General features: G+C 45.5%; 1 protein-coding gene across 1 annotated transcript in view; it reads left to right on the forward strand.

Annotated features, from left to right (window-relative positions):
* Positions 1-16,692, forward strand: part of LOC115094710 (phosphatidylinositol 3,4,5-trisphosphate 5-phosphatase 2-like) — a 116,707-nt gene that overhangs the window by 10,682 nt on the left and 89,333 nt on the right. The window contains exons 3-6 of the mRNA XM_029607963.1: positions 4,611-4,697; positions 5,456-5,524; positions 8,176-8,290; positions 11,212-11,318. Of these exons, the coding sequence (XP_029463823.1) occupies positions 4,611-4,697; positions 5,456-5,524; positions 8,176-8,290; positions 11,212-11,318 (378 nt within the window). The remainder of the gene's footprint in view (positions 1-4,610; positions 4,698-5,455; positions 5,525-8,175; positions 8,291-11,211; positions 11,319-16,692) is intronic.

Consider the following 16,692-nt stretch of genomic DNA (forward strand, 5'->3'; position numbering starts at 1 on the left):
TATTGCATCGGCCCCAAAGAGCAGTTAGTTATGGTATCCCTTTTCCTTTCTGGATCTCCTCATGGGGTCAGTGTTGACCAAGAAATAGCACATCTCTGGATTCAAGCCAACAGAACCTTTTGCTAGTAGCAAGTCTTTTTTTTAGAACTTCAAAAAAGTGTACAGGCCATATTATCCTACTATTTACAAATTTAATTACCCTTCTGTTGCCACTCACAAAGACATTTGCCTTCTTTTATAAATTAGGAAGCTCTTAACCAAAACAGTAGCTAGAGCTGTCTTCTGTCCATTTGTCCTTGAATTAGTCTTGTTGAGCAGAAAGAGAATAATTTTAAATTAAGAAATGTTTCTAAAAGGTCAATTACATTCAGAACTTTTTAAGCAACAGAATTGTACTGGACTCAGAAGGGTTTTGGACTGCAGGCTGGAAAACAGTGGTGCAGTTCTCACTGGTAGACGGCCACACATAGGGCCAGATTTTCAAAGGAGTACGCGCGAAAGATACGTGCGTACCCCCTGAAAACCTGCCCGAAGTTCCCCCTGCACGCGCTGAGCCTATGTTGAGTAGGCTCGGCGGCGCGTGCAAGCCCCGGGACGCGCATAACTCCTTATACTTTCCTGGGTGGGGGGGGGGCATGTCGGGGGGGGGGGGTGTGTCACGGCGGCGCGTCATTTAGGGCAGGGCTGCGGGCGTGGTTCCAGCCCGGGGGCGTTTCGGGGGCATGGCCGAGGCCTCTGAAGGCTCCTGGGCCTGGGAATGGCACGCCGGCAGCCGGCCTGGCGCGCGCAAGTTACGCCTGCCTCAGGCAGGCGTAACTTGTGCAACAAAGGTAGGGGGGGTTAGGTAGGGGATGGGAGGGGAAGGTGTGTGGGGGGGGGGGGTGGAGGGAACGGGCGCAGGCTGCCAATTTTGCACAGCCTTCCGCGTGCTGATCCCAGATTTTAACAGATACGCGCGGCTACGTACCAACCCTAGACCTGGGAAATTTTAAAATTACACCCTCAGAGCAAGTACGGGACCTAGGAATACAAATCGAGGAGAACTTTACAATGAATAAACATATAAACAAATTAATTAAAACAGGATACTCCAAGCTGAGAATACTACATCGGCTGAAACCATTACTAACAATACAGGACTTCCGTACAATCCAGAATTCATTACAAAGTATTAACTAATTTTTAATATCATAAACAACAATAACCCATCCCTAATAGGAGTGACACTTCAACCATACATTCTACAGAGAGCCTTAAGATCGCAAAACAAAAGACTTCTAAAGGTGCCTACAACATGAAATACACATCTAACACAAATAAGAGAATGAATGTTCCCAAGATGTGGAACTCTCTTCCAGAATCATTACGTCTGATAACAGAAAGAAAGAGTTTCAAACGTGAACTGAAAACATGGCTCTTTAGAAATGCATATGATTTAACATAAATTACCAATATGACGATAACTTCACTGTTAGAACCATAGACAGTGTTAGTAGATTGAGCAATTATTATTGAGCGATGTAAAGTATATCATGATGTCAGACTGATTATTACGTGATGGATAATAAAATGGAAAATATGGATTACAATCCACTATAAAAGCACCTGAATTAGCTGGTACTTGATGTTGAGGTATTGACCTAGAATATATATGACCTAGAATATGTATGAATATGACCTAGAATATATAATATAAACTAGAATATGTAGTTGCTGTAGTGTTAACCTAGAACATGAATGCTGAATGCTGACCCAGTATGTGAATGTCAGTCCAGAATTTGAATGCTGACTTTGTAAACCATTGTGATCTACTTTTGGAATGCAGTATATAAAATGACCAAATAAATAAATAATTGTGGTGACCAGAACTGCTCACAGTACATAAAGTGCAGTCACATCATGGAGCAATGCAGAAGCATTATGATAGTCTCTGTTTTATTCTCCATTCCTTTCCTAATAATTCCTAGCATTCTATTTGCTTTCTTGGCTGCCGCTGCACACTGAGCAGAGGATTTCAACATATTATTCACGATGATGCCTAGATCCTTTTCCTGGGTGGTGACTCCCAATGTGGAACCTTGCATTGTGTAGCTATAATTTGGGTTGCTCTTCCCTACATGCATCACTTTGCATTTGTCCACATTTATTGTCATCTGCTATTTGGATGTCCAGTCTCCCAGTCTTGCAAGGTCCTCTTACAATTTCTCACAATCTTCTTGGGATTTAACAACTTTAAATAATTTTCTGTCATCAGCAAGTTTAATTTCCTGAAAAGTCTTTCATGAGGTACTTTGTCAAATGCTTTTTGAAAATCCAAATATAGTATATCAACTGGCTCACCTTTATCCACATGTTTATTCATGCATTAAAAAACAGTAGCAGATTGGTGAGGCAAGTCTTCCCTTGGCTAAATCCATGTTGACTTTGTCCCATTCAACTATGTCTATCTATATGTTCAGTAATGTTGTTCTGTAGGAGACTTTCAACCATTTTTCCCAGCACTGACATCAGGCTCATCAGTCTGTAGTTTCCTAGATCACCTCTGGAACCCTTTGTAAAAACCACTGTTACATTGGCCACCCTCCAGTCTTCAAGTATTGTAGCTGATTTTAATGATAGTTTACATATTACTAGTACTAGCAGGTCTGCAATTTCATTTTTCATTTCTTTCAGCACTCTGGGATGTATACCATCTGGCCTAGATGATTTGATATTCTTTAATTTGTCAGTTTGCCCTAGTAAATCTTCCAGTTTCATTGAGATTTGTTTCCGTTCCTCTGAATTATCACCTTTGAATATACTTCTGGCATGGGTATCTGCCTTACATCTTCCTCAGTAAAGACCAAAGCAAAGAATTCAATCTCTCTCCTATGGCCTTGTCCTCCCTTAGTGCCCCTTTTACCCCTCGATCATCTAATGGTCCAACTGACTCCCTTGCAGGCTTTTTACTTCGAATGTACCTGAAAGACATTTTATTATGAGTTTTTGCTTCCATAGCAAGTTTTTGTTCAAATTCTGTCTTTGTTTTCCTTCTCAGTCCTTTGCATCTAACTTGCCAGTGCTTATACTGTTTCCTATTTTCTTTATTTGGATACATTTTCCATTTTTGAAGGAAGTTCTTTTGGCTAGAATAGCCTCTATCACCTCACCTTTTTTTTTTTTTTCAAACTTGTTTATTAGTTTTCAAAACAATGAGTAACAACATACAATGATTATCAAGAATGAACAATGTACAATAATGTGAAATCACTATAGCAAAGATAGATAACACAAATAGAACAGTTACAAAGAAATCCCTTAGTTGCACTCATGGCTTCTTTTCTCCTGTCCTCCCCTCCCCATCCTACCTTTTGATTAAACTTAAAGTCTCAATGCAACTCTGCATCTTGCCACATTTAATTATCTGTTGCAAAATTCTGAATATCCTTCTTCATTGCTTTCTCTTATTTTGACCTGTTATGGATTAGAACATGTATGCTTGATGACCAAGATTATAAATTTAGTATTACATTCCTTACTGAGGGGAAGAGTCCATCTAAAACGTTTTGCCAGACTTCTAACTTTTATTGGAGCCTGTTCTTGACTGAGAGAATTTCAAAGGTAAGTAATTTTAGCATAAAATCTGGTTTGCCATTGAGCTATTTGTGGGCATTCTTTGCCTATCCAGTTGGACAGTATTACTTTTTTTTCGCTATCAGACCAGCCTTATCGATAAACAACTTTTTACTGGAGCCGAAATCTGTTAGTGTTTAGCAGCTTTCGCTGGCATGCCCGAAGGGGATTTTGTCATATACCTGTCAATATTCATACAGGCTACCACTCCTTATGGCTTAGTTGTTCATGGAGGAAGGATGCAGTGGAATTAGAGATGATAGAGAGGGTGGCACTGGGAGCCCAGAGAGAGTCTACCTCCCAGGTTCACTGCATCACGTGATCCCCTCCCCTCCCCTTTTAACCTTGCCAACAATCTTTTGGCTTTCCTTCCACCTTTTTTAGTGCATGGATTACTTCTGGTCTGGGCTTCTAAGATTTAAAAAAAAAAGTTTTAAATGTGACTCTACAGAGCATTTTAGCTTGTCTTGAAAATAGGTAAAGTACAAGAGAGTTTGTCAGATGGATGTAGTAGTCTTGTTTGGCAAGTACAATAGCAGCCTGGCACTGGGTTCTGGTCCCTTAAAGTTCAGTGTGCCGGCACCCTGAGGCTAATCGCTGTCATAAATTATAAATGATAATTATCCAGGTGTACATTAGTATTAAGAGAAATTCATGTTCCAATTACTGAAGAGATGTCTTAATTCAATACTGAGCTGAACATAAAAAAATTAGGAAGGTGGTAAAAGAACATTCTGGGGAACATTCAGGGAAGACCTGTCAAATAACACCTTGGAATGCAAAAGCTATAAGTTATGCAATGCCATGATTTCAGTTTCTGCTCTGAAGAGATTGTAAATAATGTTTATCTGTAAATATCTTGCTGCTTGTTAATAAATTTGAATTACCCTGCTATTCCAGTACTCCCTTCTGCTTCTCTCCCGCCCATCCCCCAACAGCTATGTTGCAGGCATTTTTAACATGGCGCTGTATTTAGATGTCCTTTCATGTTTCTGTAGGGTTCTCCCAGCAGTGAACCAGACCTTGAGCAGCTCATCCTTAAAATCTCCACTCTGAACAGTCTGCTGAGCTCACTGGAGGAGAAGGTACTGTGTCCTGCGCCAGTGGGCTAGGATGATAGGCAGTGTGAGCAAGTGGTCATACCCAGGGTGTAGGCAAGAGCATTACACATGGGACATGGACTGTTGGGTGGGATGTGGACATGGAACACAGGTGATGAGCAATGTGAGGGGATCACACACGGCATATGGGCAAGAGATCACACATGGAACATGTATGAGGGATCATGGAAGGGATGCATGACGGGCATAAAGTATGGGGGGGGAAATCCCCACTCGGGTGGTTGTGAATGAAGGCTCTTGGTGCCAGATCCCGGCCCTGGCACTGACTGAGCAACAAGTACAAAGAGAGAGGAGGACACTGCTGGGTCCATCTCAGTGACCTAAATGTGTCTGTGCTCATCTCGTGGCTAACCAGGCAAGGTCCCCAGGAAAGAGTCACTTTTATGCAGATTCCCGCTGACTACATCCCACAGGAGGACATTCCTCCCTCACATAAACTAAATTTAGCTGCCTAGAAGTAGGGAACATTTCATTCATAATTTTGTGTTTTAGCTGGCAATCTTACATGCCCTAGGGGGTGTCTGAAAATGCCCCGTCTATGTGTTAAAATACTTGAAGCTAAATATATATATATATATATATATATATATATATATATGCACATATATATAAAAGGCCAAAAGAGATGGATACCTAGACATTACACCAATAGAGGAAGTGAAAGAGCCAGGAGACCGGCAGCAGAGGATGCAGCATTAACCCTCCCTTCTTCCTCTACACAGGCACTAAAGTTACTGCACGAAGCTCTCCCTGGCTCTTCCCAGAATCCCCCCACCACTCACACCTTCCAGGTGAGATCTTTTCTTCCCTTTGCCACATTTACACCGTCCTGCAGCATCTTCCCCAACTGGCACTATCACTGCCAGCCTGGTATGTAGTGTCCTAGGCTGCTTGGTGCATCTCATGAAGGATACATGCCACACCCTGGCTGCATACCCTTCAAGGCTGCTACATATCACAATGTTGGGTACGCTGGGAAGTCTTGGGTTTTCTCTGTCAGCTCTGGGAAATGTGCATCTCTGATCTCTTTGTATTTTGCACAGCACAGGAGGAAATGAATCTATGTTTCTATTTCTCCAGTAAAGTAGTAATGATAGCAGATAAAGACTAAATGGTCCATCCGGTCTGTCCAGCAATTTGCTTTTGGTAGTAACTGCCACTCTGTGCAGGTTATTCCCATGCCTTCTTATAAAGGTGGTAATTGCTACTCTATTCAGGTTACTCTCAAGTATCCTGTTAACGATAGTAACTGCCGCTCCGTGCAGGTTATCCTCACGCCTTCTGTTAAGGGTAGTAACTGCCTCTCCGTGCAAGTTACACCCATGTATTCTGTTAAGGGTAGTAACTGCCACTCCATGTAGGTTACCCCTAAGCCTTCTGTTAATGGTAGTAACTGCCACTCTATGCAGGTTACCTCCATGCTTTCTGTTAATGGTAATAACTGCCGTTCCATGCAGATTACCCCCAAGCCTTCTGTTAAGGGTGGTATCTGCCACTTTGTGCAGGTTACCTCCATGCCTTCTGTTAAGAGTGTTGCACTCGGTGGACGGGAGCGCCAGGGGACGCTGCTCAGCGCGGGACAAGATACGTGCCCCATGCGGTCAGACTTATCCCTCTGGGTGGACACAAGGAATCTGGAGGGCCGGAGCCTCTGCCAGACCTGCATGCCCCAGAAAGACCACCAATGCTGTGGTGGTCTCTGAACGGTCTTCCGACCGTTCCCAGCCCTTTCGGACTTGCCGCAGGGAGTAGAGGCGGCAGGCCGGACAGAGGTCAAGATAGTTGAAGACCTTGGAACAGACGAGACCTTGGAACTTGGAACAGACGAGGCAAGGTCTTGGAACTTGGAACAGATGAGACGGGTGAGCACAGTCCCTCAGGTGCCCTACACAGCCCATAGGCTGTTCACGGACCACACTGTCCTCCAGGCGCCCTACACAGCCCGAAGGCTGGTCGCGGACCACGTGGGGAGCGGGCGAGCTCAAGACAAGACACAAGGAAAGGATTGAGCAACCCCTGGATCCTCTGCGGTCAGAACAAGGGAACTTGAGGACCGGAACCTTGACAATAAAAACAGGAACCTCTAGAGGCATGGGTTACACGGAACCGGGACCATCAGGAGTGGAACATCAGAGATACTGCAGATCATCATCAGGAAATGAAGACAAGGAAGCCAGGCAGGAACAAGACAGAGAAGTCCTAGGGAGGACTGAACCCTTGCCAAGGCAAAGACAGACTGAGCGAAAAGGCCTTTTGTAGGCTGAAGAGGCAACTCCCTGGGAGGAGTTTTATAAGGGCCACACCTGCGCTGGCCCTTTAAATCCAGGAGGAAGCCGCGGGCCCGCCCCTAAGAGGAAAGGGGCAGGACCCTGGACAGCGGCCATGCTGCCGCTGTGCAGAGGAAAGCAAGAAGAGATGGAGCAGGCCCCAACCAGGCCCGACGAGGAAGAGACGGCATCCGAGCCATGAAGACAGGCTGAGGAGCGGCTTCCCTGCCGCAGGCGATATCGTGGATGTGACCTCCAAGCCGCAGGTGGAGATGGCGGTGTCAGCGGCTCCCAGGACGCAAGGGAAGGCCCCGCAAGGCTCCTGCCATGCCGCAGGGTCCCTGCGTCAGCGGCTCAGGCAAGGCCCCGGCTTCAGCTGCAGCCTCCCAGGAAAAGGTAAGAGCCTGCTCATGGCCCTGCCGCGAGCAGGATCGCAACAAAGAGTAGTAACTGCCACTCCATACAAGTTGCTCCCATGTCTTCTGTTAAGGGTAGTAACTGCTACTCCGTGCAGGTTATCCCCCATGCAATGTTAAAAGTAGTAACTGCCATTCTGTTCAGATTATTTTCAAGCGTTCTGTTAAGGATAGTAACTGCTGCTTTGTGCAGATACTCCCATGTAGAAATGTTACACTATCCCTTTCTTCTTTTTCAACTTCAATCCTTTCAGGATCCGCAGTGTTTGTCCCATGCTGTTTTGAATTTATTTACTGTTTTTCTCTTCACCACCTCTTCTGGAAGGTCATTCCAAGCATCCATCACCCTCTCCATGAAGAAATATTTCCTGATATTGGTTCTGAGCCGTCCCCCTTGAAGTTTCATATCATGACCCCTAGTTCTACCATTTCCTTTCCAATGGAGTTTGTCCATCATTAATATCTATCAGTGTTGCATTGCATACAGAGTCTGGCTTCATGGGCTTTCAGATAGGTATTTTACTGTAGATTTCTATTTCTAGTTTCTGATCACTTATTCTGTTTTTGGTGAGGGTCCATCTATGCTCTGCATGTGTGACTGAGGTGAGGGATTCTGCTAGCATGGTTCTGTGTAGGGATCTGTTGCATTGCAGCTTGCTATATTTTCCCATCTGCATCTCCCAAAAGGAGGTATATTAGGATTCTAGGACTGAGTGTGCTATTTGTATCACTGACTTCTCTGTGTTTTAACTCTTCCAGGTCACAGCAGGAAAAGACCAGAAGATGCTGCTGAGAGTCAGTCTGGAGACAGGGACACTGACAGTCATAAAGACGGGTAGCAGCTCCCCTGAAGAGATCATCAACCAAGACCAAAGTGAGATGGGGACAGAGGAAAGGATTTGAAAGGTGGGGAGGGATGTTGAAGGGAGGTGGGAAAGAATACAAGAAGAAACATAAGAATCTAAGATGTACCATATTGAGTCAGACCAAAGATCAATCGAATCCAGCATCCTGTCTCCCACAGTGGTTAATCCAGGCCATTATAAATACCCAGCAGGATCCTACAAAGAAGATCCATTCCTTTTATTTACTCTCAGGAATATCCATAGCTTTCTTTAGTCTACCTGGCTAATAATGTGTTATGGATTTTTCCTCCAGGAACTTGCCCAAAGCTCCTTTAAAATGCCACTATGTTCATCGCCTTCATCACATCCTCTGCCAACAGATTCCACAACTTGATCGTGTATTTAGTGAAAGATGTGTAGATGAAGTCAGGAGGGAGAGTTGTGAAAGGTAGGAAGGCATGTGAGAGAGAGGTACATGAGAGGGAGTTGTATACAGGAGGGAGAGGGTGAGGATGAATATGGAAGGGAGGGAAAAGGGTTGCAGAGAGGGACAGGGAAGAGGGATGGATGGGGAAACAGAGAGGGAGGGGTAGGTTTCTCTCCTTGGTGAATGTGTAGCAGAAGGCCTTCTAGTAGCAGAAAAGGTGAGAGATTCACACTAATCTATCCTGCAGCAAGAGAAAGCTGTTCCCTTGTTTACCTCCCCTCCTGATGTCATGAAGCCAACATTTTAATTAGGAACCTGCTACCAGTAATGCTGAAGATAGAAGTATAGGATCGTTTGTGATCACTGTCAGAGCTGTGTGCATTAAGGGCCGGGTGAGGATGAGGAGGTGTGCAGGCAGAAGCACGCAGCGAAGAGCCGGAGCTTGTTTCAAATACTGGATAAAGACTGGATGAGGCTAGGAGTTAGGTGGTGGGGGCGCCCCTTCTCATTTCTCCCCAAGGTCCTTTCTTACTTCATCGAGACATTCAGGCCACAGCGACAGCAGCAGCAGCAGGTGTGCCATTCTGAACCAGCATATGCTTGCAAGGCCCGCGGCAGCCCCACCCTCTTATTTTGCACAAGCATTCTGCACCTATACGAGGGGTGGTGCTGCCTGTGAGCCCTGATTTTTCTTCCTGCTGCTGAAGGCACCACCTCCATTGTATGCAAATCTATCTCGTGCATATTCATTGTGGATGTCCTGGAAACCAGTTCTGTTCATAGCATTCCAGGACTGGAGCTATTTATCTTTGCTCTAGAACAAGGAGGCATGGGATAAAGGTGAAAGGGGGTTGACTCAGGAATAATCTTAGGAAATATTTCTTTGCAGAGAGGGTGGTAGATGCATGGAACGGCCTCCCAGTGGAGGTGGTGGAGACAGGGACAGGATCTGAATGGAAGAAAGCATGGGACGAGCACAGAGGGAGTGGTAGGAATTGTAAAGCCAAATAGTTGGTGTGGATGAATAGACTAGATAGGCCACATGATCTTTTTCTGCCGTCATGTTCTGTTTCTGTGCTTCTATGTAAATAAACTCAAAAAACAATGCTTAGCAAGATTGAATCAATTTCGGAGAGGTCGCGATCGATACACAAACTACTACTGTTGACCCGCTTCCTGATTCATGCACAACTTTTGACGCTATTGTAAAATTGTATTGTGACCATCATACTAGGCATCATTGTGTGGTTTCACAGCCATAATCACTCAACCTTATATATAATCATCGGTCAGTCCATGTGGAACATCAATTTTTTTAAAGTATTTTCTTGTGCTAATTACACCCGTGAATGAAAATTTTTTTCATTCACGGAATGGAGAAGCTAAAATGTACACGCCGAGAAACGCCATGCTGCTTTAAAAACGCAGATGTATAGCCCTTGATGAAGGACATGGTGAAGTCTGAAACACAGTACGGTGTCGGGCAAGACAAGAGCTTGTGTGAAGTACCACAACGCTGAGATATATGCTGGCAGAACTTTCATGGTTGGTTTTCAATATGAGATAAGTACAACATTTAATACCAGTATCTGGAATAAGAATTATTATAAAACCTTTGGAAATTGATACAGAGGTGATCTATGAAGAATAATGATAAATGCCATTGAGTGATTATGGCTGTGAAACCACACAATGATGCCTAGTATGATGGTCACAATACAATTTTACAATAGCGTCAAAAGTTGTGCATGAATCAGGAAGCGGGTCAACAGTAGTAGTTTGTCTATGTAAATAAAGCCAGGAGTATACAGCACACCCAGAAGGTGAGGATTTATCCCAAGCAAGCACTCAGACTTGTAGCATGCCATGATGGAAGTCACCGGGAGAATGGAATGAAAGGGGCCGGCTCATCCAAATTTTCCTGTACAAAACCCATCCAAGGTTCACAATTCCCCCACAGTATCCCCGCCTGCAAAAAGCAGACTCACTTCGGGGTCAGCTTACCCCCTGCTCTTTTTACATTCTGGTGGGCCAGTGTCGCTGAACATGAGTTTTGCTGAATACAGTCAGAAATGGGAAATATTCAAGCGATATTCAAGGTGTACCCAATAATATTCATCTTGACTCTTAAGATAATGGGGGGGGGGGGGGGGGGGTGTCTGCCCCACCAGTGTTGTGGGAGGAGGAGGTATCACTATGTTCCATTAATACCCTCTGCGCTGCCTCACTTGCTCACATGTACCCTTTTTATTCATTTCCTGGAGTCCTCAGCCACATTTTATATTATATCCAGCCTCTGGGGGAAGTATCAGCCATGCAGCTCTCATTATGTTTATGGGAGGGTGTCTCTTCTCCATCATCCCCCATTTCCTCTCTCCCACACTAGGAGTGTCTCTTCTCTATCGCTTACCCTGGGGATTGGGGCTGTACCTGGACCTCTGTGCATCCTGGTGTTCTTTTTCAGCCTCTTCCAGCTCTGGCGAATTTTAGGCATGTTGTAAGTTGGTGATTTTGCTGTTTCAGTTTCACAGCTGATTAAATCCCAGAGTGCGAGGAACAAGTTGCGCATGATGTATGTCCAAGGTCTGCGCAAGAGCCAAACCTGGGATTTTCTGTTCCAGACTGCAAGGGTAAGAGCCAGTCACACATTCTTATTCTCCTTCCTTGCTTCCTAGGAACAAGCCTCAGCCTGGCATACAGACCCCCATCCTGCACTGACAGCGAGTCCATGCATAAGCCTGATACTTCACTTTCAATGCATATCCAGCATAGCTCCCTGCTTCAACGGCAGGGGAGAAGAAAAACAACCAATAAGGGCTGAATAACATAGTCTGGGTAAAACAAATAAGCATGGGTGTAGCTTGCTTATTGCGGCGGTTACTTCCCCTACTACCTCTAACTAATCAAGCTTGATATTTCACTTGGATGCAGCTCCATCACTGCTCTCTACATTAATGGTGGGGGTCGAAGGGAAATAGAACCAAAGAGCTAAGAGAATCAGATAAGTATGAGAAAAAAATGTGTGAAGCTTGCTGGGCAGACTAGATGGGCCATTTGGTCTTCTTCTGCCGTCATTTCTATGTTTCTATGGAAGAGTAACCAAGTAATTAGAGCAGTGGGCTGAAAACCAGAGCAACTACAGCTCAAATCCCACTGCTGCTTCTTGTGACTTTGAGCATTGCCTCCGGTACAAACTTAGGCCTTAAGCCACAATGTATTTTTGTGGCAAGGGGGGGGGGGGGGGGATAGGTGTCGTTGCAATAGTGGGGACCCTCCCCCAAAAAACATTGCAGCTCTGTGGGTATGTTCTTTTGTCTCGCGCCCAAACACTGTAGGAGAAAAGAATGAGGCTAGTGGCCCTTTAAAACGTTGGCGGCCCTAACCTCAAAGGTCCGCCATAGCCTTAAAGGGCTGCTGACCCCCGCCTCAACCCAAGACCACCATTCAAAAGTAAAAAAATAGAAGTAATATGCCCGCATGGCAATGGCCCCAAAAAATCAAATTAATTAATTAGGGGCTCAGTGATCCTCGGACCTTGCCCCAGTCACAGGGCAGGGGGAAGATCAGGTCGGCCCCATTTTGAAAAATGGCGCCAAGCCGGACAGGTGAAAGGGGGGGTGCCTCGGCCCCAACGAGGGATTCGTGACGGCTTTGAAAGGTTCGGGGGGTGTGGGAAGGTGGGGGTGGTGCCCTCGGGGCTAGGATCCAAAATTTTTCAATACACTTTGGGGGGGGGGAGGGGGAGGACATTGGGGACCACTAAACCTCAATGAGTGTGAGTTTTCCTTTGGGGAGAGAGGAGAGGGGACCGCTGAATCCCAGTGAGTTTGATTGACCTTTGAGGAGGGAGGGGGGGGCTGTTTCCGCGCAGGCACATTTTTGCTGTTTTTTTTATCTTTGGGCAGACGGACCTGGGTTGAGCAGGGATCAGCACTGATCCCTGCTCAACTTTTTCTTGAGCTGTGACTTTTTTTTTTTTTTTTTGCTAGCACTTTAAATGTGAGGTGGGAGCCTCGGGACCCATGTTAGTGTCCTGGGGCCCCCTTCTCACATTTACTGCATTTCAAAAAGGTGTTATTTTATTGCAGCTGACCACTTTCTCGGTCGGCCGCGATAAAATATTAACATAAAATTGTTATTCTTGCATGCATGCAAAGAAGGTCATTGTGATAGGGGAGGGTACCTGGGTGGATAGATGCTAAATATTGCATATATTGCGTGATATGCGCTATTTATCTACGTTAGAGCACTACTGTGGCTGGATGCATCTCCCAGTTAAGACTGTAAGCATCTGGGGATAGGGAAATACCTACAGTACCTGAATGTAATCCACTTTGAAAGTGCCTGAAAAAGCAGAATATAAATCTTTTAAAAAAATGCATTGCCAAAGTAATATGGAGAGGGACCAGTCCTCAGTAAGCAGCCCAGAAGAAAGAGATGCTGGTACCTGTGGTAATTCTGCCCTGTTTGGACAGTATCTCCACCTTTTTCCCCTTTTAGTGTTTCCTTCACGGCCCGGAGCCGCCAACGCACTTCTCATGCATCAGGAGCCGCGCTGCTAATTCCCTTGCGGCTGGGAAGCTGCCGACTGGCGTCCCCATGTGGCCAGAGGCCACCATCTTACCTTGGGCCCTCAGGGGGAAGAGGGCCTGCATCCCCGGTCTTTCCTGCGGCAGGAAGCCACCTTTGGTTCATCCTTTGTGGCAGGAAAGCCGCTGTCCATCCCGGGGCCTGTCCTGAGGCCTGCTTCTCCTTCTACAGGCTTCAGAGTCGCAACAGGGCTGCTGTCCAGGGTCCTGCTCTACTTCCTGTTCTTCCTAGGGGGCAAGACTGGCTCTCTCTTCAGTATTTAAAGGAACAGCGAGGGAGGAGGTCCAGCTCTGAAGTCATCATTGGATCCGCCTCTTCTGCAGTATAAAAAGCCTCAATCTTCATTCCAGCCTTGCCTTTGCAAGGAGCCAGTCCTCCTTAGGACTTCTTGTCATCTGCCTCTCAAAGCACGTTGTTATATGTAGGATCCTGTGTCTTTGTGATGTCCTCACGCTATGTCTTCGTCTTCATCTTCATCGTCTCAAGGTCTCCAGATGTCTTGTCTTGATGTCTTCTTTATCTGGTACAAGTGTGCAAGTCTCCAAGAGATTCCAGCTTCTTATTTTAACCTTCATCATAGAGGCATCCCCTCGAACCCTAAACCTTACCTGGATCCTCGGAGTCTGCACCCTGCCTCCACTTCACGAATGAACTCTATTTATCCGATCCGTTCCAGCGTGGCCCTGCCTGGCCTTTATCAGCGGTGCAGGGTGCATTTGGAACAGGCTTCGTCGGAGTCTTCAGTTCATCTCCTATCTTCTCTGTGTGGGGAACCACCAGTGTGGTCCGTGACCTGTCTTCATTGGCTGAGTATATGGGCGTGTGATGTGCAGTACCGACTCAGCTCTTGCCAACTTGTGTGGGGAACCACTAGCGTGGCCTGCGACCAGCCTATCCCGGCTGTGTAGGGCACGCCGCCTGTGTGGTCCGAGACCAGTCCGGCTAGGTTGTGTAGAGCGCATGACGTTTGGTACCGACCATGTCTTCTTCAAAAAATTCATGGCCTTCCAGAGTTTCTTCATATACGTGACCAGAGTTCCTTTTCACTCCACGTATCCAGATTGCATTCTTCATGTGTTGAAGTCTAGTCTTACCTTGTAGCCAGAGTGATGTTCCACTTCACGTATCCTGGGTCTTGTCTCACTTCAAGTCTTCGTCTTTGATATCCTCATCCTCTGACCACTGTTCGCCCTGTTCGTGTGGCAGGTCCGAAAGGGCTTGGAGTAGTCGGAGGACCACTCATGAGACCAACATTGCGTTGTTTGGGTCTCTTTTGCTGCGTACAGGTGTGGCTGAGGTCATCGGTCTCCATCTTCAGCCCATGCTGGGGCACCTCTCACCTGCCTTGGTGCTTGCCGGAGCTCCTCTGCGGCTATATCGGGGCCCAGGGGCACACGAAAACACCAGAGATGGAACCGCTACCCACGTTTCCACAACAGTACCTTAAACTAACCCAGGTACAAATGAACTTGAATGTCTTACATCTGTGTTTGGAGGTTGGCAGAAAGACTATTTTTATTTCCAAACATTTCATATTCTGCCTTTTTCCAAAATGGCCTCAAGGTGGATTATATAAGAACATTCGACAATAAAGAAGCAAAAACCCTCTCCAAATTATATTCAATAAAGAAAAAGAAGAGGAAAAAGGATCTAAATCCAATGTATAACTTGTAAAGCAAAAATAATAAATATAAACAACTTATATAACAGCAGATGACAATATCATCAATGATTGCCTCAAGATCTCTCTTTGCAGCCTCTCGCCACTCAATGGGCCGCAAGCCGCAATCGGTCAGTGAAGCAGTTAGTTATTCATAATCATTTATTGTCATCATGCTGTAAAGTTACAACAAATTTTTATAAAGAGAATTACTTTAATAATATTTTTAAATTAGAAATCTCCAACACTGTGATAATACACCACTAGAAATTCTAAAAATCTACTATGTTTCCCATATTATAAACTACCCCAAATACTAAAATTCCCACTTTCTCCCACTATCATCCAAAAGTCAAAGAAACATATACTTAGCTTAATTTAACACGGCCCAAAGGGCTCATACAGTGTAAAACACCGTCATCACATTTAAAGCTGTCCTTTAAAACTGTCTCGACATGTTTCGATTGCACAAGCAATCTTCTTCAGGAGATCAAAATGGAGATCTAAATGTCAAGCAAATGTTCTTCAACCCCAAGCAGAAAAACTGCCTCTTCCTGCACATTCAAAGAATGGCGCTGAGGCGGCTGAAGGGCCACCAGCTCTTCCACAATGCATGGACTTGTTGCTGCTGCTTTCAAAGGGGGCTTTCCGGGTGGGGAGGGCGGGCGTTTAGGTTGGGGGAGGAAAAGTCCATACATAGAGGCATTTTCAGATCTTTGTGTGTACTTTTCCAACAAAAAGCACAAAAAGCAGAATTCAGATCAAATGTGCGCACCCTTTGTGCCGATGAGGCAGTCTAAACACGGTTCCTGAGTGAACCCTTTCAGAATCGTAAAAAGAAAGAGTTACAAAGGGCAGAATAGAAATAACTAACACCATTCCCGCCTTCTGAAGACATTCAGAACTGTTTTTGGTCATTTTGGGCAATATTTTCAAAGGCTTCGGCACCTTTCCCATGGTTAAAATGTAGAATAAGGTAGCTATGTCCGGGTAAGAGGATTTTTACCATCCAGAGGGTACAAGTGCACGTTCAAACCTGCGCGCATTTTGTTAAATAGAAAGAAGGCGTTCTGGGAGCATGTCTGGAAAGTTTGCGTGAACATTTTAGTTTAAAAATTGTAAACGTCTAAAACGTGTGCTGCTGACACACAAACTTTACGTCATCAGTTTAACACTGTGTTAGGTTACGCACGGTCTGTACGCCATTGCTTAGCACCGCGAATGCCAGGGCTGCCCAAATCTTTCCTGCAGATGACACAGCCAGTCAGGTTTTCAGAATATCCACAATTAATATGCATGAGATAAATTTGCATGGAAATGAGGCGGACCTAAAGGATCCTGTACTAGAAAGACTGATCCATTCCTTTGGGAGCGGAGGGGAGTGATGTAGTTAGTGCTAGTTGTGGGTTTTGGCTCCCCCAAGTGGGAGAAGCAGGTGGGTGTGCTCTGACTGTATAGAAACCCCTGCCACCATCTCTGTGCTGTCCCCACTTCTGATTCATTTTTCAGTGAAAAGGACTCGGGGGGGGGGGGGGGGGGGGTTCCCTTGGACAGAGGCCAGGGGCAAGGAACTGGAGACAGAGTGCCTTACCTCTATTTATGTCCACGTTTTGCAGACCTTTAGTTTATTGAGGAGGAAGTTTTATTCCACCCTTCCCGCCTCTTATTTGTTTTCTCTTCCGAATAAGATTTGTTTTCCTTTTTCATACTCACAAAGTACCCTAGGGCCCGGGGACCCGGGGATTTGCTGTCAT

This window comes from Rhinatrema bivittatum, chromosome 6 (genome assembly GCF_901001135.1).
Source record: "Rhinatrema bivittatum chromosome 6, aRhiBiv1.1, whole genome shotgun sequence".
Lineage (NCBI taxonomy): Eukaryota > Metazoa > Chordata > Amphibia > Gymnophiona > Rhinatrematidae > Rhinatrema > Rhinatrema bivittatum.